The following is a 25,342-nucleotide window of genomic DNA, read 5'->3' as shown; positions in this document are numbered from 1 at the left end:
CCCCCAGGCCTGGGAAAGTGAGGCCGGAGGCAGGCCCCATTTCCTCACCCAAAATACCACCGTTAGGGGAGGCTTGCCGGAGGGAACCGCCTTTTCCCCACCCCCTTATCTTGCCCGGACACTCCCAGTTGCCAGTGCAACTCCCATCACCACCAGTGCGCATACATTGTTGCCAGACACCGTTGCCAGAGCAACTCCCGCCCCTTTTCAAACAACCTCCGTGCCCTCTTAGAACCAATCCTAACCTCCGCACCCTCTCAGAACCAATCCTAGCCTTTATCCCCTCAGCATTGGCTTGTAACAACCCCCGCCCTCTATGCCAGCCTATATAACCTGTGCTCACCCCTGAATAAAGGCCTTTTGTCCTTTTGTTCTACCCCTACTGGAGGAAGAGTGTCTTGTCTTTCCCTTCTCGCCGCCCTCCACACCTTGCACGCCACCGCCGGGGACCTGGCCAAGTCCCCCGCCTCACCCTCGCCTCCGGGAAAGAGCCCCCGCCGCCGGTACCCTCGGAGCAATCCTGAGAGCCTAGGATTTAGCAACCGGCCGCCACCCCCCCCCCCCAGACGAATCAACTGCGACCGCAACTTAGTTGTACAATCCTCATCTCTCTCCGTTTTAAACAATTCTCATGACCTCAAACACCTCATGGTTCTGTTCAGTCCTTAATTATTTTTCCCTAGTACCTGTGTGGTAGTTGTTATTTATTCCTATTAATTATATTTCCTTGTCTGAAATAGGTTGATTTTTCCCATATACCACTCTGTTATGAATTCCCTGTACCAGTGTCATACCTTAGAAGTGTATCATGCGAGCACCTGTCTATATTTGTGTTGCTGATCTATGGGAAACATGCCTTTAAACAACTGCTGTCAATCCTATCCACCTTCAATGTAGCTCTGATACTTATAATCCCATTAACAAACAATTATCACCCCATCTATTCCCATACCTTTGAGTTTAACCTCACTAACAATCTGAATATATTACATCCTTCCCCCTTCACTAGCTTTTGTCTATCACTAGGTCCCCAATATTCTACATTATAAGACATTGATTTTACATTGTTCAGGGAGTTCATAGAAGTGGTAACATATAATATCTCTCCTTTTGAATCTGACTTCTTTCACTCAGCATTATATTTTCAAGGTTCATCCACACTGCCATATGTTTCAGGACCTTGTTCCTTCTTACTGCTGCATAGTATTCCATCATATTATACACCACATTTTGTTTATCCACACATCTTTTGAAGGTCACTTGTAGTATTTTCATCTCTTGGCGATTATGAACAATGCCGCTATGAACATCGGTGTACAAATGTCTGTTCGTGTCACTGCTTTCAGAGCTTCTGGTTATATACCGAGAAGTGGAATTGTCAGATTGTAGGGTAATTTGATACCCACTTTTCTGAGAAACCACCAACTGTCTTCTAGAGCGGCTGTACCAGTTTACATTCCAAGCAGCAATGAATAAAAAAGAGTTCCAATTTCTCCATCTCCTCTACAGCATTTATTATTTCCTGTTTGTTTAATGGCAGTCATACTTATTGGTGTGAGATGATTTCTCATTGTGGTTTTGATTTGTGTTTCCCTAATAGCTAGTGAAGATGAACATTTTTTCATGTTTTTTTTAGCCATTTGTATTTCCTCTTCAGAAAAAAATGCCTTTTCATATCTTTTACTCGTTTTATAATTGTGCTGTCTGTACTACTGCTGTTGAGTTGTGGGATTTCCTTATATATGCAAGATATCAGTCTCTTATCAGATATGTGGTTTACAAATATTTTCTCCCATTGATTTTGCTCCCTCTTTATCTTTTTGACAAAGTCGTTTGAGGCACAGAAGCTTTTGATTTTGAGGAGTTCCCATCTATCTATTTTTTTCATTCATTGCTTGTGCTTTGGGTGTAAGGTCTAAGAAGCTACTTCCTAATACTTTGTCTTGGAGACGTTTCCCTATATCATCTTCTAAGAGTTTTATTGTGCTGCCTCTTATACTGATGTCTTTGATCCACCTTGAGTTGATTTTTATAATTGGTGTGAGGTAGGAGTCCTCTTTCATTCTTTTCGTTATGGATATCCTGTTCTCCCAGCCCCAGTTGTTGAAGACACTGTTCTGTCCCAGCTCAGTGGATCTGAGGGTTTCTGATAATGCAGTGGGCTATTCAAACACCTGTAACCTACCTGCAGATTATTATGATTCTAATAATGAAACCTGACCAGCCTTGCCCTCTATGATCTGACCTCATTTCTGTCTTTTATGGATCATTTTGCTCTCCTCTTTGCCTCCATACTCTCTGACAGCCCGTACCCCAGCTTGTGGTTCAGAGTGTGGCTCAGTCTTCTCAGCTTGCAAAGCCAAATGTAAAGTTGCAGACCCTTTTGGCAGGATAGACACAATTCCACGAAATCCGCGTGGACCAGTCTTTTTGTGGCTCTTCTATTTTTAAGTGTTGCGGATTCTCTCCTGTAGGAAGAGCCTCACAGCCCCTCTCAGCGACCCACTCATGTGACAGCGGCGGTGCAGACCCACAGAGGGACTTAGGCAGGACACATCTTGGGATGGGAAGAGGCAGATATAGAAAGTATATTCTTCATGGATGAGAAATGCTCGCGGACCATCTCCACGCCGTGGAAGCCGATCTTGTGGCGACTTCTCTGCAGTTGCAGGACGTGCTCCCCAAGGTTACACCAGGCGCTCTCCACAAGCTGACTTTTCATCGACGCTCTACTTCCTTGGCCTTGAATGACGAGCAGGGTCGATCGATTAGTTCCCCTGCCGGGGCGCTGAGCGCTGATTGGTCAGATGGAAAGGCCGCGCGTGCGCGTGGGGAGGCGTCTGCGTAGGGCTCCGGGCCGCGGTTCCCGAGGCGGGACGGGGCGTCGCGGGGACGCCGACGACCGCGGGGGAGCTTGGCGGAGCCCGGAGGCCGCCGTCTCGCCTGGAGCCGAGGCAGCGCCAGGCCCGGCCCTTCGCCCCGTGCGCAGCCCCTTTCCCGGCCCGGCCTGTCCAGCGGACGCCCGGGGGAACCTCGGCAGCCCGGTGGCCCCCGACTCTGCGCGGCCGCGGCGGCCTCCAGCCCGCGTGTTAACCCCTGAGCGCCGCGATGGAGCGTCTCCGGGTCAAACTCGCCAGAAGAGACTGCGCTGCGGACAGCGGGATGCGGCCTCGGGAGCTGAGCCTCCCGCCTCTCTGTTGTCCCCGCTGCCCGGGGAGCCCCGGAGCCCTCGGGGTCGAGGCCGGCGGTGCTGGGCCCCCCCTGCCTCCCGGGCGGTCGTCGAAGTGCAGGTCTGTACCCTGGTGGAGAGGCACGGCCCCAGCGCGTTCCGCGGCTTCTGACCTGGGTCACCGTGTGGACGCTGTGGTGTGGAGTGGTTCCGGCACCGGTCAGGTGCCCCGGAAAGGTCTCTCCGCGTGGGGCGCCTTGGCTGAGAGGCGCTGGGCCTGCGGGATGGAGGGGCCCTGCGGGTGCAGCGCTTGCTCTGGCTTCCTCCCCTCGGCAGTCCCAGCGAGGAGCTCTCCCCGGCGCCCTCCCTGCGCCGCGCACTCCTGCTTGTTCTAGCCGTGCTCCTGGCGGAGGCCTTTACCTCTGCCACGAACACGCCTGCTTTTAAGCTGGCCAAGTTGCACCCTCAACCCTCATGTCGGGCTCGGAAGTGACTTCTTCTGGTGAGGTGTATTCCGGGCAAAACGGGTGGTCCCCCACAGTGTTCTCTTTGTGTTCATGGACACTGGCAATGCGCCTCTGCCACAAAAACCAGGACCCGGCTGTTTATGAACATGAGTTGGTTTCATTGCTCATTGCACTGAGAATGCGCATTATTGTGAACCGTGGAATCATTTCAATAACATGTTGTTAGGAAAGACTTTTGAGATAGGATTTAGGCTTAAGTCAGGTGATTTGGGTGGAGAGAGTAAGGAAGAGGGATCTGACCATGGTCTGGTTGCTGTCGGAAGCGGGGTAATTCCAAGAGTGGATATCATGTTCTAGTTTGCTAATGCTGTCGGAATGCATAACACCAGAGATGGATCAGCTTTTATAAAAGGGGGTTTATTTGGTTACACAGTTACAGTCTTAAGGCCATAGAGTGTCCAAGGTAACACATCAGCAGTCGGGTACCTTCACTGGAGGATGGCCAATGGTGTCCGGAAAACCTCTGTTAGCTGGGAAGGCACATGGCTGGCGTCTGCTCCAAAGTTCTGGGTTCAAAATGGCTTTCTCGCAGGACATTCCTCTCTAGGCTGCAGTTCCTCAAAAATGTCACTCTCAGTTGCTCTTGAGGCATTTGTCCTGTCTTAGCTTCTCTGGAGCAAGAGTCTGCTTTCAATGGCCATCTTCAAACTGTCTCTCATCTGCAGCTACCCTTTCAGCTTCTGTGCATTCTTCAAAGCGTCCCTCTTGTGTGTAGCTCCTCTTTAAAATGTCACTCTCAGCTGCACTGAGTTCCTTCTGTTTGTCAGCTCATTTATATGGCTCCAGTGATTTAATTTAGACCCACCCTGAATGGGCGGGGTAACACCTCCATGGAAATTATCCAATCAGAGTCATCACCCACAGCTGGGTGGGGCGCATCTCTATGGAAACACTCAAAGAATTACAATCTAATCAACACTGGTACCTCAGCCCACACAAGATTACATCAAAGATAATGGAGTTTTGGGGATGTAATACATTCAAACCGGCACAGTATGTTAATGCATCTTATCTAGGAGGAAAGTCTAGAGCAAGGCTAAAGCCCCAGTTGGGAAAGAACCATGGGATATTTGCCCATACCCAAAGCACGGGGGATTCTGACCAGCAGGATTTTACAAAGAAGGGCTAGAGAATTGGGGGAAGGAAGGTGGGCAGAGGTGGGTGGTAAAAATCAGACTGCCAACCTCAGGCTCTCAGCCTCAGGATTCCACGGGAACACAGCAATTATTAAATTGAACTTCCCCATTCAACCCTCTACATTTTTGTTCCCTTTCTAGAAAGAGGAGTTTTAGGATAGTGTCCAGATTACTGTGCAGAGAGGTCATTGTTTTGTCTTTTTTGTTGTTGTTGTTGTTTTTAACCGCAGTCAGTTCACATTTTTTGCCAATTGGTGTAACTTTTCAATCTGATGCCTGGGCTCTCCTTTTGGTCATGAGAGCTTAAGTATGTTGGGTTTTTTTCACTCAGATGATGAGTTATCTATATGTATGTGATGAGGAAAAGGACAGAATCTCCCTGAAGAATGAATATACAGGATCTAGGTGAGCATGTGCTGTGAAAAAAAAAAAAAAATTGCACTGGGCAGTATGTAACAGGCAAGGATGACTTTATTCAGAGGTACCGTATTAAGGGAGAGAGAGTCGAAGTCAACTCCGAGGAAGCCAGGGGCTGGTTGAGTTTCACAGGAGTGGGAAGGTGTCCGTAGGCCATCTGGTAAAAGAGGGGAGGCCGGGGTCGGGCCTGAGGTTGATACTTGGAATAGCTAGGAACTGATGTTGCCTTTTTCCTTTTCTTTTTTTTAATTTTTAAAATTATGCAGTCCATGTTGTTTTTCTTTGTAGTCCCACATCTTAAATTAGTTTCAGAGTGGTCAAGGTGGTGGACAGAGCTGGTTGGGGCACAAGGAGCAAGGCCGACAGCTGGGTCAAGAGAAAAAAAAAACTGCTGGTCAGCTATGTATTTGAATTACCATGTCAGTTACGGAGATGCATTCAATCTGTTCTCTAGAAGTGATTTTTAGAGGAAAAATAAATCTGTGCTTGATTGTTAATAACAGCTTTATTTATAATAGCCACAAACTGTGAACAACTAAAATGCCCCTTGATAGTTGACTGGTTCAATCAGCTGTGGTACATCTCTGCCATGGAACACCAGTCAGCAATAAAAAGAAACAAACTATTGATACATGGATCACCTTGGATGGATCTTCAGGGCGTTAGGCGAGGTGAAAAAGGCAATCTTAAAAGGTAGAATTACATTTATGTAACAGTCCCCAAATTACACATTATAGAGATGGAGAAGAGATGAGTGGTTGCCAGGAGTCGGGGGTGGTAGGATGGGGGCAGGGGTGTGACCCTAAGGAGGTGGCATGAGGGAGACGCTCACGAACTGTGATGCACGTGAGTAGTTCTGGTTGCAGGTGCTGGTTATATGAATCTGTGTATCCGACAAAACAAGAGAACGATGCACACACATTGTACCCACGCTGTATTCCTGTACTGGATATACCATGACCATGTAAAACTTAACCTCTGGAGGAAACGGTGAAGGGCTGGGGCTCTCTGTACTGCCTGTGCACCTGGAATCATTTCAAAGGAAAAATCAGAAATAAAGAAACAAAACATTAGACGTGTTTGACCAAGAAAAGTAAATAGTGAATAAAGTCATTTGTTATGTATTGCCCGCGTATTTCTTGTTACTGTTCCTAGGCATGCTACACTGCTGGTTTTTTGTTTCTTTGTTTTTGCTATTAAGGTAGGGACTCTCTTCATAAAGAACACATAAAGAATCAAATGGAAGAACAATGAAGCCCAAATATATAGTTGGTGGAGAAAATAAAACTGCCCAATAAAGCTGTGAACATATATCCTCCTTGCTAATGAAAGAAGTGCACATTAAAGCCTAGTGTTCCTGTGTTCTGACTGTCACGTCGGAGGCCTGGCGGTGGTTCCGGTGTCACTGGTGTGAGAGGGGCCTGGCTCACTCAGCTGGAGGAAGAACCCGGGCTGGCCTTTCCGGGAAGCCCGTGGCAGTGCATGCCAAGCAGCTTCACTCTTCATTCCTCTCACAGGGTGATTTTTCTTTTAAGAATGAACTAATTCACTCCTGGTGAAATACCCGATTCCTGAAGGAAGATACTTAGCACCAGTATGCAGCAATCTAATTTTAAAAACTAAAATATAAACAAAACAAAACAAAAAACAACTTACAATATAAATATCTAAGAATAGAGACATGTATACGTTTTGGTGAGTCCTATGTAAGGTGTGTGGATGTGAACATATTCATGAAAAACAGCAAAAGATTCAGGGTGGTGAGATTACGTGTGTTTTTTTGTTTTGTTTTCAAACTATCTGCAAAGCAAATATGTTGAGTTTTACATGATACAAATAGCTCTTCTACAGGCTGATTGTACAGAATCAAATGAGAATATGCTGAAAATACAATAAGCATGTAAACCAGCTGGAGTCCCCCCGAGAGCAGGTACAGAGGGGAGAGGTGACTGGTGTTTCAAATCCAATACAAGCAGCAGCTTCGCAGGGCGCCGTGTCCCCCGACATTTACCCACGGGGCCCTAACGCTGCAGGTACGAAGCGGCGTCCCGGTGCCCGCGAGCCCATATCCAGGTCCCTGCAGTGTAGACGCCGCCTCCGCTCCCCGCAGTCCCCGTGTCCGTCCGGCCGCAGCTCGGCATGTGCACGCAGGAACACGCAGCTGCACCGAGCCCGGGCGGGTTGTCTTCCCCACTGTGAGGGTCTCGGGCAGACGTCTGGGATCCAAAGGGGGTCTGAGGGCGGAAGGCAGGTGGCCCAGCGACAGGCTGCTGGCGGCGCCGACCAGTGACCAGTGCACAGGGCTTTACAGTTTGCAACGTTCTCATGCCCCCCCCCATCAGATCCCTCAGCTGGAAAACTTGGGCTCTGCTCCAGCACCCACCTGCCATCAATCGGGACCCCGGCACCCGGGCTGGGGGCAGCCTGGCCAGCTGCTCCGTGAGAGGGGAGTGAAGGTGGGACTCGCGTCCTTAGGCTGCGCGCTGAACTCAGTCATCAAACCCCCACCAGCAGCGCGCTGAGGGCCGGCGGGCGCAGGCGCCTCGGGAACCGGCATGTTGCCGTCGGGTGGGTTCACGCCTGATTCTGCTGACCGCTCCCGTCTGTGGTGCCCCGTGAGGGTCGGGGTCCGGAGGGGCTCAGCATGCAGGGCCCTGCCCCGTGGGCCACACACGCCCCGAGGGTGGGGTGGGCGCACGTCACCACCACAGGGTGTCATGGGAAGTAAACTGTGAGTGAGCCTGTGAGGAGGATCAGGGGAGGAGGATCCGGCTGAGGCAGGAGCCCCAGGTGGCTGCAGGGATGGCCAGGGCTGCTCCTGAGCACAGGCAGCGGGCAGAGGGCCTGCACCTTGCGGTAGGTTGTTAAGAAACACTCTGGAGAAACGTTGAGCTCTCTCCATGGTTGGACGTATGCACCGAACACTCCTCTCAGGGATGCATCTAGATCCCAGACTTCCTTCAGGGAGGCCCTGTCCTCCTCACGATGGAGAACCTCTGCTCCACGTGAGCCATGTGCTAACATACCAAGAGCTACGACAGGAAGGAAGAAAGGAAGTCCCATTAACCATATTGTATGAATTACCTCCATAGCTCCCAAGCGCGTGTGCACGTGCATGCCAATGGGCTTTCCACCAGGACCTGGAAGCCATCCAAAGCAGCTCCCAAAGCTTCTGGGAGTCTGACCGGGTGCCAGATGTCTCCATGGGATCCGTGGGCGGGCAGCCTGGTGCTGCACTTCTTTTCGCTCCCAGTTCTCCAGCTTTCTCTGTAAATTCCTGCTGAAAATTTAAGGAAGAGGAGTTTCCTGAAACGTTCCCCCAAACTCTCCCACATCTTATAGAAGAAGTCTTTTTTAACACCCTCTTCCTGGGATTTCCCACTATTTCCTATGAAGTGTTTTCTCCAACCGAAATGAGTAATGCACCCAACCTGCTGTTAAATGCGGGCGTGTTCCCGGGTCAGAGTGGATACTTGCATTTCATTAGTACTGTTGTTTGGGGGGTGGATGGAGCTCGGCTGGAAGAATGGGGCACCACCCTGGCCAATGGGGCACCACCCTGGCCAGGTCGTAAACAGATGTGTCCCACAGCCCCCGCCAGGGTCCTCTGTCCGGGGGCTGCAGCCTCCCCTGGGAGGGAAAACGCCTGCCACCCCGGCTGCAGTACTGACCCCGTAACCTTCCAGGCTCACAGAATGGGGGCCCTGGTGAGGTCTCCGTGGACCAGAAACACTCCTGCTGCCCCTTGGTCTCACCTGGGCCCCCCTCACCCCCCGTGCCTCACCCCCAGGACATGTGACCGGCTCCTGGCTGGGATCAGCGGCAGCGTCTGTTCAGACCCGGACTCCGGGGCATCTGCACGGGACACGGGCTCATCCTAACTCCAGGTGGGGCACCAGCCCCGGAGAGGGGACTGACCCAACACCACAAGCCTGGCTCCTTCCAATGGCAGGGCCCTCCCTGTCCAGTGCTTCAAAGGACAAACATCTCTCAGAAGGGAATTTGATGTCAAGGAACTGCAGGAATCATCCCCAAACCAGTTTGAAGAGAGGATGACAGTTGAGGTTTTTGTGGGTAAAGGAAAGGGGGTAGGATCAAAAAACCCCAAGTAACCCCACATGACCCGTTCTGCTCAGGTCAGTGATGATGGCTGCTGGCGAGGAGGGCACGGCAGATCCTCAGTCCCGGGTGGGCTCGAGCACGTCGTGTTCCAGCTTCAGTGGTTAGATTTGGAGACTGACGTGCAAGCTCCTGCGTGCAAGGTCTTCATGACTCTTTCCTTAACTGACCACTCAGGAATGTCAAGCTTTTGTCTTCTGAGGAGGAAGTCACTGATTCCCTGGGCCACAGGGTGTTCTTGATGCTCTTCTGTTCTCTTTTTCCTGTAGGCAAAACCGAGAAGTCTGGGTGATGTTTTTCTGGAAACTAAGCATAAAGAGCAGACTGCTAAGATTGGACTAAGAGAAAGCCAGCTCTGCTAAGGTATTAGAAGATCCGAGCTGCTTCAGAATATGTTCCTAATCATGAGATGAAGGAAAAATGAACAATACAATCCATATAAAACTTTTTCAAAAGTTTTGTCAGGTTGAATAATTGTTTTTGGAGGAGTAGGAATTTGAGAGGAAGCATTAGTTACTCGGCATTCCTCACAATTGGCTATAACAGACCTGACTGTTTAATCATATTAGGCCACCAGTATTTATTTATTTTTGTTTAAGGTGGCTTCCCATCCTCCATGAATTGTCCCAGATGTATTGTGGGCCTGGTGGACCAATTTTCCTCTCTTTATAACTGGAGGAATCATCCTTTTCCCTTCATCTCATTCAATAATAGCATTGCCATTTTCCAAAAAATACATAAATTTTACAGGATACCCCTTAGGGTTAGGACACTTTGGTTCCAAGATTTGTTCCAGCTCCTTGTCCAGGCTTGGTAATTTTCTAGCCATTCCCACCATGTGACTTCCTTGTACAGCCAACTGGTCTGCTAAGAGGTTGCCTTCCCCATGAATAGAAGTGCCTTGTTTCCCCGGTGCCCTGGCTCGTGTACCACATGGGTACTGGGCTTATTTTGCTTACAATTAGCAATAACTTGCCATTTACTTATATGTTGCAGAGGTTTTTTCTTATTATTAACAAAGCCATTGGACATCCACATATCCAATTCTTCATTAACGCTTTTAACTAAATACATGCTGTCTGTAACTATTAAAATTGTCCCTTTGTCCATCATAGCTTCTTTGACAGCAAATTCTAGGGCACTTCTTTCAGTATATTGCGCAGTATCCCCTAAGGGAAACCTCCATTGTTTGGTAACGGAAAAATCAGGGTCAGATTTGCCTTTCACTATTCCTGCACCAGCAGAATGTGTCTTCTGGAAATTAGGATTTTTTAATAGCTGTCCTATACGAAGTTAATTCGTATTTTGGGAGTACCTGTATCTTATCATTTAGCAGGGGCTGTGCGCAAACGTTTTGGGGTTGCAACAGCGTGTGGCTGAGCCGGGAACACCCGCGCCTCCCCGGCCTTTGGCAAGGAAAGTTTCCCTAAGAGCGCGCGCCCGCCGGCTGTCTCCCCTCGGCTCCCCTCTAGCTGGCTCCGGGGGCGCGGGGTGCGGGTGCCGCCTGCGCTCTTTCCTACTTGTCTGCTCGGCGCGCACCGCCTTGTGCCCAGCGAGCCGCTCACCGGGCGCCCGTCCGGCGCGGAGCTGCCTTGGATCCTGCAGGCGACCTCGCTGCCCGGGGGCAGCGGCCGCCGGCGATGGGTCTCGGCCGCCCCGACTCCGACGATGGTCTCCTCCTCCGCTGCAAGGTGGTGGGGGCCGCTCAGCCGCCGCCCGCGCTCCCCAAGTTCCGCAACCCGCGCGAGCAAAGCCGGGCGCACGACCCTCCTCTCCGCTCCCTGCCGCTGCGGCAGCCCAAGGCGGAGGAAAGGTCTGCACGAGTTTCCGGGGTGCGGGGCCACTGGCCCCCTCTCCCCTCCCGGCTGGGAAAGGGCTTTGCGGCTGGAGCCGCTCGCTGGGCTTCCCCGGCGGGCAGATGGGCGGCCGCGCTCTGCGGCTGGGGGTGTCCACCCTGAAGAGCAACGTGCATCCCGGGGAACCTGCTGCTGCTCCCCGCGGCCCCGCATCAGCTCTCCGAGTAAGGACATCCTGACGCCCCGGAGTCCCGGCTCCCGACAGCCCTGCTGACTCTCGTAATCCAGCAACATCTCAATTTCCAGGTTGAGCCATCACCTTAGACTGTGCTGCAAGTCCTAGGGATAAATTAACCAAGATACGAAATATAAAATCAAGATTATTCTTATCTCGAGCCCCACATTGGGCACCAGTTGTCACAGGTTTGTCGCTTTACACCTCAAAGCTGTGATCTCCGTTAGAAGAGGCGGGAGCCTGTTCAGGTCGTGATTCAGTGGGTTTGGGCTTCATTCTAGCAACCTCCCACTCCGATGAGAGTATAGGACCGACGATAGTTTAAAATAAAGAGCACCCGAGACAAGAATTCTAATTCCACACATTTTTACTGAAGGAGAACTTAAGGTTAAAGGAACAAGTTTACAATGTGAAAATAAGTTGACCCATTACCAAGCATGGGGGCCTCTGTCCCTTCTAGAATTAGTTGGATATGAGATCAGAAGACCCCTCCAGCCTGTTACAGAGTCTTTATAGAGCCTTTAATATAGGATGCATTCAATTCAATCCTATTCTGTTTTTGTTTGACCCATGGGTGATGGATAGGTGGTGAACCACAGGTGAGTCAAAAAAAAAAAAAAGGAGGGTATTCATAGAATTATTAGAGATTCAAACTTAGCCTTGAACATTTGCAAAACTCCACTGAAAATATTTCTACTAATTAAGCCATGACTTCTGTAAGAGTACTATAATGCAACTTTTACTTTAAAAATAGAAAAGAGATTGCTATGGATTATATCTAACTTCTTAGAATAGTTTTCTTATTTCATTCTATAATTAGTCCAGCCATTATAGCATGTTGATAAGCATATGTTTGATCAAAACTGTATTCAGCCTTGTTACGTCACTTATGACTTTTATCTGTGATTGAAGTAACAGCCACAGCCCCCTTCTGTTTTGTTTTTACACAGAGGACAAGATGGTTGCATGTTATCTCTATCTGAGAAGGTTGACAAGGGCTTGCTGCTTTCCTGAGGATATTCACAGCTTCTCCCAGGCTTGGCGAGACTGTTTCTCACTCTCTCCCTTCTGGCTTGGGCCCCTTCGCTTCTACATTTTTACTATAGGACTTGAAAGATATGAACCATCCGTCCCAGTTATTATAGTAAGGCCTTTCCACTTTCTATCATTTGGAAATTGTACTTGAGTATTTTGGGGTACAAGTTCTGTTAAATATATCAGAAGGAGTAACTGGTTCTTCATCACCAGGACAGAAAGCCTCAGGTGGTCTACAGGGGCAGCACAGGGAGAAGGAGTCGGCGTCCTCATTTTTAGATTCCTCAGAAAAGAGGTCACCGGTGACACAGGGCAGGGGCCAAATCCCGCAGCCCCTCGTGGCCTCCTACCCAGGCAGGCCCTCGCGTGCCCTCTGCGGACACTGTTCACATATTCGCCTCCGGAGCCCGCAGCTGAGGCTCTGTCTCCGTCCTCGGGTCACAGGGTCCCTGTCTTGACTGCCATGAAGATTGTGATGGTGACGCTGGGAAGGGTCCACAGTCACTTCCCAGGACAGTCAGAGCTGACGGGACATGACCGAGGAAGCCCACAGAGAATCTGTCCTTGAGGCGCAAGGCAGGGGTGACCCATCATGGGGAGCAGAGGACCCGAGTTACCCTTCGGATCACCTCTGTGGAGTCGGTGACCATCCAAACCCTCTCTGGACCCCGGGGTGCTGGGGCTGATTCCCGGAGTCCCCTCTCCCCCTGGCTGACCTCCCATGTCTGTCCCCACAGCAGGGCTCCCTCATTGGCTGGTACCTGCCATCCCAGTTGAGACAGGCATCTGGGGCACCCTGGGGTGGACCAGAGCCACCTCATCCATGGGCCCAGCTGTACGGTGGTTCCCTGCCTGGGGCCCCTGTGGGCACACGCTGCACGCCTGGTGCTAGGGATCAGGGCAAAGGGGGTCCCGGCCTGGGGGCTTTGGAGGGCCAGGGAGGGAATGACCGGGAGAGCAGGTGACACAGTGTCCAACCCCAGTTGGAGGCCACGAGGGGTAGGAGCTGGGGAAGTGCCACGACCCAGGGCCTGGGGTGGGAGGAAGTGTGTCCCCTGGGACTTTGCTCCCCCCTGAGCTCCAGCACCACCCTCTGACATGTGGGCACAAAGGGCACGTCTCGTGTCGAGTTCACGCACATCGTGGGGTGGCGTCACACGTTCTTTCCTGCTACTGACCTTGACACACTCAGACCCGATGTGCCCACAACTGACTCATGTTAGGCCTCGGCTTTTGGACTTTTTCTTTAAATAGAATCCTGGATGTCCTGGGCTATTTTTATGGAATTGTGTCCTGGCAGCTGGGCAGTGCTCAGCTGGAGGACAACTGCCGCCCTCATACTCCATAGGCCCCCGTTCCCTAGACAGTTCTAGGGGCTGCAGCAGTCGCACAGGCCTGCCCTTCAGGGGACGTCGCAGAAAACCCACCAGAGGCGCTTCAGGGACACGAGGTGGCCCCCCTGGCGATCCAGTTCCAGGAGGGCCTGGGCCCTGATCCACAGGGCTGTTAAGTGTCGGCAGTGTCCTGGGGTCACTGAAGGCCAGAGTGAGAGGGGACTCTGGTGGACAAATCAGACCTGGTTGCCATCCCTCCGGACCCCAGAGCGCAGTGCAGGGGACAGACATGGCATCCATGCAAAGCATTATCGGGGTAACCATAAGGCAGGGATCTCAGGGGGCTCGAGAGGACAGTGACCCCCCAGCCCCCACCCACTGATGGAGGGGGTCACTGGGTGCAGCACTGATGAGAAACTCGGGACCCACCTCTGCCCACACCCCAGGGTCTTTCCCAAAGTTGCCCTTCGCCAGATCAGTTACTTGGTCTCAGCCACGTGCCTTCCCAGCTAACAGAGGTGTTCTGGATGCCATCGACCATTTGGACACTTTTGTGGCCTTAGGACTGTAAACTTGTAACCAAATAAACCCCTTTATAAAAGCCAATCCATTTCTGTTATTTTGCATAATGGCAGCATTAGCAAACCAGAACATACCAGTAATATGAACTCCCTGAACAATGTAAAATCAATGTCTTATAATGTAGAATATTGGGGACCTAGTGACATACAGAAGCTATTGAAGGGGGAATGATAATCTAATATGTTCAGATATGTTAATGATGATGAATTCAAAAGTATGGGAGTGAATAGGGGTGACGATTATAAGTATCAAAGCGGCACTGAAGGTGAATGAGATTGAAAGGGGTTGTTTAAAGGCATGTTTCCCACAGATCAGCACTACAAATATGGAGCCTGCATGATATACTTCTAAGGTATGACACTGGCACAGAGAGTTGACAACAGAAAGATATATGGGAAAAATCTACCTATTGCACACTAAGGACTATAATTAATAGGAATTACCATACTTGTACCACACAGATACTAGAAACAAATAAGGGCTGAAAAGAGCAATGGGATGCTTTGGACCATGAGAATTGCTAAAATGGAGAGGGATGAGGGTTGTACAACTAAGTGATGCCAATGTGAGATATGGATGGATTATCGTGGGAATAACACATGCCATGTGAACTTAGGAACCCCCTACTTTATAAGTCAAGCCCTCAATCTTGAGGCTTGCTTGGGTGAAATTTATGGGTGTAAAGTGGAGGCTAAACCCACCTATAATTATGCCTAGGAGTCACCTCCAGAGACCCTCTTTTGTTGCTTTTTAAATGTGGACTTTCTCTCTCTAAGCCCAACTCTGCAAATAAATTCATCACCCTCTCCCCAAAGTGGGACAGGACCCCCCAAGTGAGTGAGACTCCCTGACAAAGTGGGACACAGATTCCGGGAATGAGCCTGACCCTGGCATTGGGGGATCGAGAATGCCTTTTTGACCAAAAGGGGGAAAAGAAAGGCAATAAAATAAGGATACAGTGGCTAAGAGAATTCAGAGAGTCGACAGGCTGTCCTGGAGGTTACTCCTATGCAATCTTTAGCTAGAGACACTAAATGACCACAGTATGATAAGCCCAAGTCCACAGGAGTCCCGAAAACCCTACAGGGGTTCCTACATGAGACTACAAAAATTTCACTCACTATGTTTACTCTTCACAAACTCAAATCCTCCAGAGAAATCCTTTGCCAGCTAAGTCCCAAAACCTAGAGGCAACAGCCTCTTCAAGAACATCAACCAGATGCATCCCCTTTTCCCACAATGTCAACACCCCTTTTCAACACAGACAAGTTAGGGAACGTGATTAAGCTGGACGAAGGGGCACCAATAGACAAGATGGACTTTAACACAGGATTATGAACACTGAATCTCTATACAATTTTCCTTTTCTTACTTGCCAGGGTATTAGAATAGCTAGAAGGAAAGAGCTGAAATGGTGAAACTGTAACGTATAGCATTTTTTGAATTTGAAATTTGCTCTATTGCTACTTGTTAAATTGTAATTTGAAAGTTCTTACATTTTTGTACATATGTTATACTTCACAATAAGGAAATAACTGAAATTACAGTACTGTAACTCATAACATTTTTGGAAATTTCCTACATAACTACTTGTTAAATCTGAGGTTGAAAATTATTACCTTTTTGCATATACGTTATATTTCACAATGAGGGAAAACACTGAAATTGTGGAACTGTGACCCATAATATTCTTTGAAATTTGTTTTCTAACTACTTGTTAAATTGCACTTGGAAAGTCATCATGTCAATGTATTGTAGAATATGTTCTATTCTACAATAAAAATACAATTAAAAAAAAAAAGCAGGCTGAGGTGACATTGACCCCTATCCTCTGAGGGGTATCTGAGAATCAGAGGGTTCACACGTGAGCAGTCCCCGGACCCCAGGTGGAAGGTTCTCCTGAACACGAGTCCTGGGTTCGAGTCCAGCTCTCCCACCTGTGGGCCCGGGGGGGCCCCCACCCTTGGGAACCATCATCCCTGCTCCGACCAATCAGGTCGGGATTCCTGGTGATGACCTCACCAAGCCGTTGTCAGGGCAACCAGGCATTGTTTTGAAAGGACACTGCCTGGTGACTGGGCAGTTAGGTGGAGGGTGATTTCGCTCAGGAAGGCTGGCCCAGCCCAGTCTCTGGAGATGTGGAAGTTGTGGTTACGACTCCCTGAGGACAGGCACCTGGAGAAGGTTCCGGACGGGACCACCAGGACGGGCGGGCAGCAGCAGGTTCTCCCACAGCCCTGCCCCCCAGACCCATGTGACGAGGACAAGGAAAGTCAGGAGAAATGGATCTTCTCACCGTGAGTGTCGACTGGGCAGAGCAGCCCTCGCTGTCCCTCGTACAAAACCTCCTCTCTCCCCACGCACAGGGTCTGGACAGCATCTCCCACGTCACCACCCCCGGGGGGAGGACACTAAAGAGTCCCCGTCCACACTCTGCCTGCAGCCCCAGGAGGGGCCATCGGTGGCCCTTGGGGGGGACTCGGGTCCTCAGTCCTGTAAGTGGGGAGGTCCCTGCATCCCTCCAAGGACCGGCTTCTCCTTAACCCAGAGCTGACCACGGCTGTGGGGAGGACAGGCCCAGCCCTCCCTGCCCCATGGAAAGGCCTGTGGGAGAGGGTGGGGGACAGGGGCAGCTCCATGCTTTGACCCATCCTTGGCTGCTCGTGTGGGCAGTTAGTGGGAGCACATGGAGGGGGTGAGTGTGCCCCTCTCTCAGGTCACGGGTGGTTCTGGCCATGCACTGGGGAAGGTCTCAGAAGACTCTGAGAATCCACATCTTTCTTCCTGAGCTCTGAGCCCCAGCGTACACTTGGGAGGGCCTCAAGGAACCTCCTGGATTTAGGGGATAGAGTGACTGTGGGGTCCAGGAGAACACAGACACACATCCGGGAGGGGGTCTCAGCTTCCCCCACCTCCAAGGGACAAATGGCCCACAATCATTTTCAGTGGACAAGGACCTCTGAGTTGACTTGGCCCAGGGTGGCTGGTCCGGGGGGACCTGCTGGGCCCAGGGGCTCTGTGACTGCCTCCTCGGGACCAATTAGAAGGAAGCTCAGGATTTCCAAGCTTGGCCTGCAGGTCACATGAGATGAGCTCATGACACAGTGTGAACGTCATGAGGTCCACGGGTTTCTGAAGTAGGAGCTCAGTGACCCCAGGGGCCATCGGGTCATTGGATCACAGGTAGTTTCTCAGTGTCCACAGGGGTGAGGACCCTGGTGGGCGGAGCCTTCCCTGCTGCAGAAGGTGCACGTCAATGGCCCAAAAGAGGGTTTATGGAGGAGACCCTCCCTCGTGTCATCACCTTGGACAGTAGCTCCACCTCACTGGGAATTGGGGAGCTCCACAGGCAGAAACTCCCCATGGTTCTCAGGACTTGGGGTGCACTTAGGTGAACAGGACCTGGGGGGGCTGACCGGCGGCCAGGCTCACAGCTGAGATTTCAGGGAGTCCTGTGAGCTCCTCCCTTCCTAAACACACCTGGACCTGGACATTTACACGTTTCCAGCACCTGAACATAGCTGGGACCCCCAGGAGGGACGTGTCTGTCATCTGGGCTGCATGGCGCACCCCTTGGCTCCTCAGGCTCAGAGAACAGGGACCAGGAGGGGCTCCCGGGGCTCAGGAAGCCCCCGCTGCCCTGTGCCCTCAGCCTGGGGCCTCACCTGGAACTCTCCCCTCCCTCCCCTCCAGGCCGTGTGACCTGCCCCTGGCCGCGCTAAATGGCAGCATCGGAGCAGAGCGCGGGTCGGGGAGCACGTGCCCAGGTAACGGGGCTCATCCAGCCCTCAGAGGGGTCCCAGCCCCAGGGGGTCCCTGGACGGGGGTCAGACCCTGCAGGAGCTCACCTTCCGCAAAGAGCTAAGGAGCCCTGGATGGGCACCAGGAGCCCTGCGTCCACCTCCACGGCCAGAAAGTCTGTCCCTAAACCAGATGCATTGAAAGTATTTTATAATTATTTTAATATCTTCTGGTCCTGGAAATATGTCCCTGTTCCGATGCTCAGCTGAAGGATGTGAACTTCACACTTTCCTATCTGCGTTAGGCAGATGGGGATTGGTTTTCATGACCCTCACTAATCCCACTCCCCGGGGCCCTCACCAGACACTCGCATCACCTGGCAAATGCCCACTTCCCATTTAGGTTCTGCTCAGCCACCCCCCCTCAGGAAGCTCTGCTCTGCGTCCAGCTCTGAGCCGGGCAGGCCCGTCCCCGCTCGAACCCCAGGCTCCTCCTGGTCCCCGCAGGGCTGGGCAGGGGGCTGCTGTCTCCCACCCCCCTCAGCTCTGCTGGAGGGTCAGAGGCTCCTGGCCCGGGAACCCCCTCTGCCCAGGGCCCATTTCTCACCTAGAAATTATAGGGGTGAGTGAGTGAGAACAGAAGGTCTGGGGACACTGTTGAGGACCGAGCTCATTGGCAGCCAGGGAAGGGCAGCGGGTGGGGGACGTGGAGCTGGAGGCTCAGGGAAGGTGGCAACTGAGTGTGGGATGGTGGCTGGGCCTGGACAGAGATTTAGAGTCAAGGGGGGACAGCGCACCTGGACGGCCCTCGGCAGACCCGTCCCCTCTGTCTGCTCGGGAGCCACGTGGGTGCAGGAAAGGGATGGGGACCCTGGGCTGTGTGTGGGGTTCAGGAAGCTTCTGTGCGCTGCCCCGTGGGACGTCCCCGGCCTCTTCCCTGTCCTGAGGGTCATGGGGGGGCCCTGTCCGTGGTCCTGGGAGACCGCAGGCTGCCCGTCGTCCGCTGAGTGGACACATCCCCTGGGCTGGGGCTCCCCTCCCCCAGCTCCCTGCAGCACCCCTGCTCCCCGTCTCCTCAGGTCTGCGGGGCCCGTGTGGAGGAACCACCTTCCCCAGCTGCAGCCTGGACCCTCAGCAGAGCCACCATTGTGGGCTGAATCAGAACCAGCCCTTCGGGGGTCCTTTCCGGAAGGTTCCGCAGGTGCAGGGCGGGGGCCGAAGGTGGATCAAGGTAAGGACGGTCCTGACCTCGGAGGGTCACGGAGGGAGTGACGTGGGGAGCAGGTGACGCTGTCCGACCCCAGATGGAGGCCCCGGGGGAAAGGGCTGGTGAAGAGCCACGACCCGGGGGCTGGGGTTGGCTCCAGCGTCCTCCCCGGGCAGTGAGGGCAGGAGGGGCCGTCTCGTGCGTGACACGTCCTCCTGCTCCTGTGACAGCACCGTGGGGGCTGCAGGCAGAGGTGAGGCTCGCCCAGGACACTCCTGGGACAACTGGCTCATTTTACGTTTGGATCTTTGGGACATTTTTATGGTGACCTCACCTGGGTTCACCCAGGGCAGCGGCTGATCCCGAGGCCCCCTGCCCTCTCCTGTCCCGTAGAACCGTCTGTCCCTCAGAGGCTCTTGGCTGCTGCGGTCATCGCACAAGCCCAAGCTTCCAACGCTCTTTCCTGCTGACCCCAAAGGGAACCCCCAGGAGGAGACTGGGGTCCAGAGCAGGGACCCTGAGGAGACTGCGGAGCCCAAATTCAAGGTGGGCCCTTGCACCTGAACACCAGTGACCCTTCTGAGCTTCCTTCCGTGTGTGTGTGAGCCCTGGGGGGGCTCGGGCGTCACTCTGGGTCGGAGGGGACAGCAGGGACCGTGGGGACAAACCAGATGTGGTGACTGTCCCTCCCATATGGTCGTCCCTAAGTTACACCTCTGGCCGTGTGTTTGAGTGAGGGTCTGACGTGGATTCGGTGTTTGTTGGTTTTAGATCAGACACCTGGAGGCTGAGGGTGACAGCCCCGTCGTCCCCGCTCCGTGTCCCCTGGACAACGCCCCGCTGGGCCCGGGGCCGCACGGTCTCCCGGGGGCCGTCACCTTCCTCTGGCCCCTGGGCCTGGTCCTGGCTCAGCCCCCGCCGAGCCCCAGGCGCTTTCAGAGGCTTCTCCTCCTCCGGGCCTGCCTCCAGCTCCCCTGCTGCGGCCCCGGAAGGTTCTCCGTCCAGAGGGGGCAGTTCCGCCAGGACGGGGTCACCTCGGTGAGGGCCCGGCCTCAGGTGGGTTGAGTGTGACCGGATCGAGGTACGGCCCCCGTCGGCTCGGGCCCCTCACACCCCAGAACAGAGGCCAGCGGGCCTCGCCCAGGGGACCCCAGGGGGCCTGGAGCTGGGGGAGGGCGGCCCTCAGCCTGCGGGAAAGCAGGGGCCTGCACCCCCAGGGGCTGGAGCGGGCGCCTTGGGGTGCCCCCACCGTGGAACTGGAGGTCCTCAGGGCCCTTTCTGCTGTGCCCCTGCCCGCTGAGCCCCTCAGCGACCCCCGAGCCTCCCGTCATTCTCCCCTTTAATGACCACGGCCCAGACCTGAGGACACTGCTGCACCCAAGGGGCCCTGCGCCCAGCACCACTGAGCTTCAGGGATCCTGCCTTATGCACCTCCCTTTCCATCTGGGCCCTGGTGGCCCAGGAGAGGGGTCCTAGGCCCCCTATTTGTCTGTTCTGGGCCCTGGGGAGGAAGGGGCAGCACCGCCTGCTCCCAGCACCCACAGAGCTTGTGGCTCACCCAGCGGCCAGGCCTGGGGCGGGTGCAGGGCTGGGTTAGCGGGTGTTACGCTTCGCAGGACCGAGGTTTAAGGCCCAGGCTCTGCCCTGGACCCTGGTGACCTCAGCAAAGTCACCCCGTCACTCTGACCCTCTGTGTCTTCCTCTGTCCATGGGACACACTTCATACACCAGTGACCTGGAGGGGATGTGCTCAGGCCCCCGCTTCTCCCAGAGCCATCGCCACTCGCAGCTGGGCCAGGGGTCTGCTCCCCACTGGCCTCCTGTGTCCCCTGGGCGGGTCCTCAGGCCCTGGGCCCCGGGCGCTGGGTGACCGCTTCTCTCCCTCAGGCCTCCGCCCGTGTCCACGTCAGGAAGTCACTGCTGCCCTTCGCCAGCGTCAGGCCCGAAGTTCCCGGAGCAGCGAGAGGTTTCAACCTCATCACGGAGGAGAGACTCTGCCCTCTTCTTGGTTTCTAGGACATTTATTCACAAGCGGATATTTAGGGATTTTACAAATACTCTCTTATTTTGTTTACCAGCCTTTTCGGGGGCTTGGGGTGGGAGATGGGTGGGGAATCATAAAACGATTTTCTCTATTTTGTTTTGTGGAAATAGGATCCATTAAAAGTTGTACCTTACAGATCTGCTGTTCGTTATTTACTCTTTAATGTTGTTCAAAACTCCTATTGATTTTCCACATAATCTTTTTTCACATAAGTTGTTCATTCATTTCTTGGTACCCCTTTTATTTTTATTTTTAAAACCTTTTTTGGGAAAAGACGGAAAGCACTTCTGCGCAAAATCTAGAGAAGTTTTAGGGGCAGTTGCCTAAGTTTGCCTTCACAGGGTGAAAATTCAATGTGAAGTTTCCATGGATGAGGGTCTTACAGCACACACTCGAGCACTCGATACCCCGTCACCTCTACTGACAGGACGGGTGTTTATTATTTGCGCTCACGTTCTACTTCTCTCACTTTCTCTCTCTATGTCTCTCTCTCTGGATATATACACGACAAATAGACACACACACACACCCATGTATGTCCACTTACACAGATACACACAAATGTCCCCACACATTGTAATTTTTTCTTTGAACGATTAAGGTGTGGTTCCTTCCACTTTGGCATCTGCCCCTGGGCCCTCAGTGTGTTTCTACTAAGAATCGAGATATCCTCATACATCAGGACATGTATTTACATGGGGACAATGGTTTTTATCTCTCCTACTCTCCCTATTGTAATTTTGTCAAATGACTCAAAATGTACTTTTTTCCCTGTGGGATCGTTTCTGGTCTACACTGAATTACCGAGCATCTCTTGCTGGTTTTACTCTGAACTATTTCCACAGCTTTTCTAGGAATACAGGTTTAAAAAGAACAATCCGAACTATAGTTTGCTCGGGTCATAATTACATTTACTCGGGTAATTCTCAGAAGACTCCACGATCCGGCGTCTTCCCAGCGTTTCCCATTGGAGGCACCACAATGTCCATCTGTCCCTCACTGGGAACGGTAACTTCATGACCCCCGAGGACGTTCTCCCAACTCTACAATATGTAATTGGTGCCCCCACCCCGTCCCCTCCTGAGAACTGCGGGGGACACACGAGAAGACCAGGCACGTACCCGGCCCCTCAGAGACCCTTCCCCTGTGTTCCCCGATGTCCCCCCTTGTGGGCGAGTCTGGCCTCATCCGTCTATGCTGGGTGATGGCGGAAGGGACGGTCTCCACCTGAGTCCTCCCCGTTCACCAGACGGGCCTTGGGATCCCCTTTAAGGAGGAGCCTTCCCACCTGTCCTCTTCATTATTTATTGTCTGTCAATAGTCATCAATTCCGTCCTCTACTGTCCCAGCTCTGCCTACTGAGTCCCCCTCTGAGCTGTCGGCTCCCCTAGGGAAGGCCCAGCTGCTTTGGTAAGTTGTTTTTGTTTAACAGATTTTTTTTATTGTCTCCCTATGAAAATGTTCCAGGCTCTCGTGCTCCCTCGTGACGGAGACTTGGATTTGTCCACCCCCGCGGTGTCCCTGTCACTAAGATTTCAGAGCCCACGGTCGGGCCCCACATGTGTCAGGCCCTGGGGTGTCCCTGTCGTAGCTTAGAGCAGGTGGAGGTGTGGGATCCTCCACGTGGACGCGCAGACCCATGCAATACTCATGCACAAGCGCGCAGGTGTGTGCATCTGTGCACATCTGGTGTACGCAACAGGTGTGGGTATTTCCGTGGAGATTCACACGTATCCATCTCCCCTGGATATCCGAGTTCAACAGATACTTCCTGCTCTTTTGCTCCCTGGGGTTCTCTCCTGCCGTTTCTCATTCCATATTGGAATGTGTCCTCTCTCGGGGAGATGTCTGCTCCCGACAACATCCCACCGGCTCCTCTGCCGCCTGCCCCGAACCCCTTTTTCTCCACCACAGCCTCACTCCCTCTGGGGCCTGAATGGATCCTCTTTCTGACAATCAAAGTTGGGAGGGGGCTTTACTGCTGCGATGGCAGCCCATGGGGGTCTGGGGGATCTGGGGCATGGCAGATCTCGGGGCACGGGTGCTGGGGGCCCGTGAATGCACATTCTGGGGTCCCCCAGCCCCCCTTCTCTGACAGGCACTGCCCCTACACGTGGCCCTGGTTTCCCCGTACCCCCAGCACCCTCACCCCTGGACTTGCTGCACCTGCTGGGCGGCCTCGCCCTCCACACCCCAGGCCAAGCATCTGCACCCCAAGAGCGCTCCTCTCCATTAGGGGCACCCGAAAGACCTCCCTGCCAAGACTGGGGGGAAGGCGGGACCATGAACGGAATCTAGGATGTTGACTTACACGAGCAGTAGTTGGGGTCCACCATACTACCCCGTTTAGCTCATGCAGGCAGGCGCTCCTCTGCCACCCCCGGGACATGACACTGTTTTCTCTGTGCTTCTCGGCCAGCAGCTGGATTTGGGGCAGCGTCAGAGTCTTCCCCTCAGCCTTCCCCATCATGGTAGCTGTTATATTAAGGCCAGGGGACCAAACTGACTTGCCGACTGCAAGCATATCCTATTTGTTTTAAAATTCATTTGTGGTGGACACTTGGGTTGTTTCCACTTTTGGATTATTATGAATAATGCTCCTATTTACATTGTTGGAAAACATACCTTCACTGGAGTATGGCCAATGGCATCCGGAAAACCTCTGTTAGCTGGGAAGGACGTGGCTGGTGTCTGCTTGCTCCCAGGTTGTGTTTCAAAATGGCTTTCTCCCAGGACATTCCTCTCTAGCCCACAGCTCTCCTCAAAATGTCACTTTTGGTTGCTCTTGGGACGTTTGTCCTCTCTAAGCTTCTTGGGAGCAAGAGTCTGCTTTCAAAGGCCATCTCCAAAATGTCTCTGTAAGCTGCAGCTCCTCTCTCAGCTCCTGTGCATTTTTCAAAGTGTCCCCCTTGGCTGTAGCAAGCTCGCTCCTCCTGTCTGAGCTTATATAGTGCTCCAGCAAACTAATCAAGGCCGATGCTGAATGGGCGGGGCCACACCTCCATGGGAATTATCTAATCAGAGTCATCACCCACAGTTGGGTGGGTCACATCTCCATGGAAACACTCCATGGATTCCAATCTAACCAACATTAATACATCTTCCCCCATAAGATTTCATCAAAGAATATGGCTTTTCCTGGGGGACATAATACATTCAAACCAGCAAAACAGGCTTGTGACTGCTTTGACCCACAGAGCATTGCAGCAGTGATGCTGTGTGAACTTTAAGGCTAGGTCATGATCAGCCATGGAGCTTCTGCCTTGCTTGCCAGAACACTCACTGTTAGTGCTCTGAGCTGTAAAGCAAGAAGTCCAATCACCCTACATCCTTCACATTGGCAAGGCCACATACAGGGACTCTGGTCAAGTCCAAGCTCATCCTTAGGCCATCTTGGCACAGGCACCAGACATGTGAGTGAAGAAACAACCTTGGAAGTGGACCCTCCTGCCCCCCACCATGGAATCATTCCTGCTGAGGTCCAGGAATCATGGCTGAGAAGACCCCTCCCCTCTGTTCCTTCTTCCAAATGCTTTACCCACAGATTCCATGAGCATAAGAAAATTGTTCTTTAAAACCACTATTTTGGGGTGCTTTGTTAACAGAGCAGTACATAATAGGAACATCTGGCACAATTGATCCTTTCATTTTCATGTGTTTTGTCTATTTTTGTGTTGGGTCTCTTATAAATATAACACAATATTGGATAGTGTTGTTTTTTTCCCAATATGAGAGCCTATGAATCAGATTTTTGACGTGAGGCTTAGAACCTTTAATAATGACTTTTGTGCACAATAAAATTCGAATCAGCACTCTAGGTGTTTCTGTCTTTAGACCCACATCGTCCCTGCCTATTCTCCCTCCAGGAACTCTAGCACCCGGTTTTCTCTGGGTAATTGGAGCGGGGCTTCAACCCCCGTCTCCTTCCCCCCACCAGCTGCTGGTCCTCCCCAACCTCCAAGTCGTCTGTCTGCCTGTTTCCGCCCAGGGAAACTTTCAAG

The 25,342-nt window shown here is 52.5% G+C and overlaps 1 protein-coding gene across 1 annotated transcript; it reads left to right on the top strand.

Annotated features, from left to right (window-relative positions):
• Window positions 1-2,852: 2,852 nt before the first annotated feature.
• Window positions 2,853-21,330, top strand: LOC119513867. The gene is made up of 6 exons (XM_037809314.1): window positions 2,853-3,290; window positions 18,044-18,117; window positions 19,170-19,321; window positions 19,691-19,843; window positions 20,069-20,353; window positions 21,185-21,330. Exons 1-6 carry the CDS (start codon window positions 3,109-3,111, stop codon window positions 21,311-21,313), a joined length of 975 nt encoding a protein of 324 aa, XP_037665242.1. The 5' UTR covers window positions 2,853-3,108; the 3' UTR covers window positions 21,314-21,330.
• Window positions 21,331-25,342: the final 4,012 nt, after the last annotated feature.

This window comes from Choloepus didactylus, chromosome 18, assembly GCF_015220235.1.
Source record: "Choloepus didactylus isolate mChoDid1 chromosome 18, mChoDid1.pri, whole genome shotgun sequence".
Classification (NCBI taxonomy): Eukaryota; Metazoa; Chordata; class Mammalia; order Pilosa; family Megalonychidae; genus Choloepus; species Choloepus didactylus.
The sequence above is the reverse complement of the archived record's forward strand: the minus strand, read 5'-3'. Positions and strand labels throughout refer to the sequence as shown.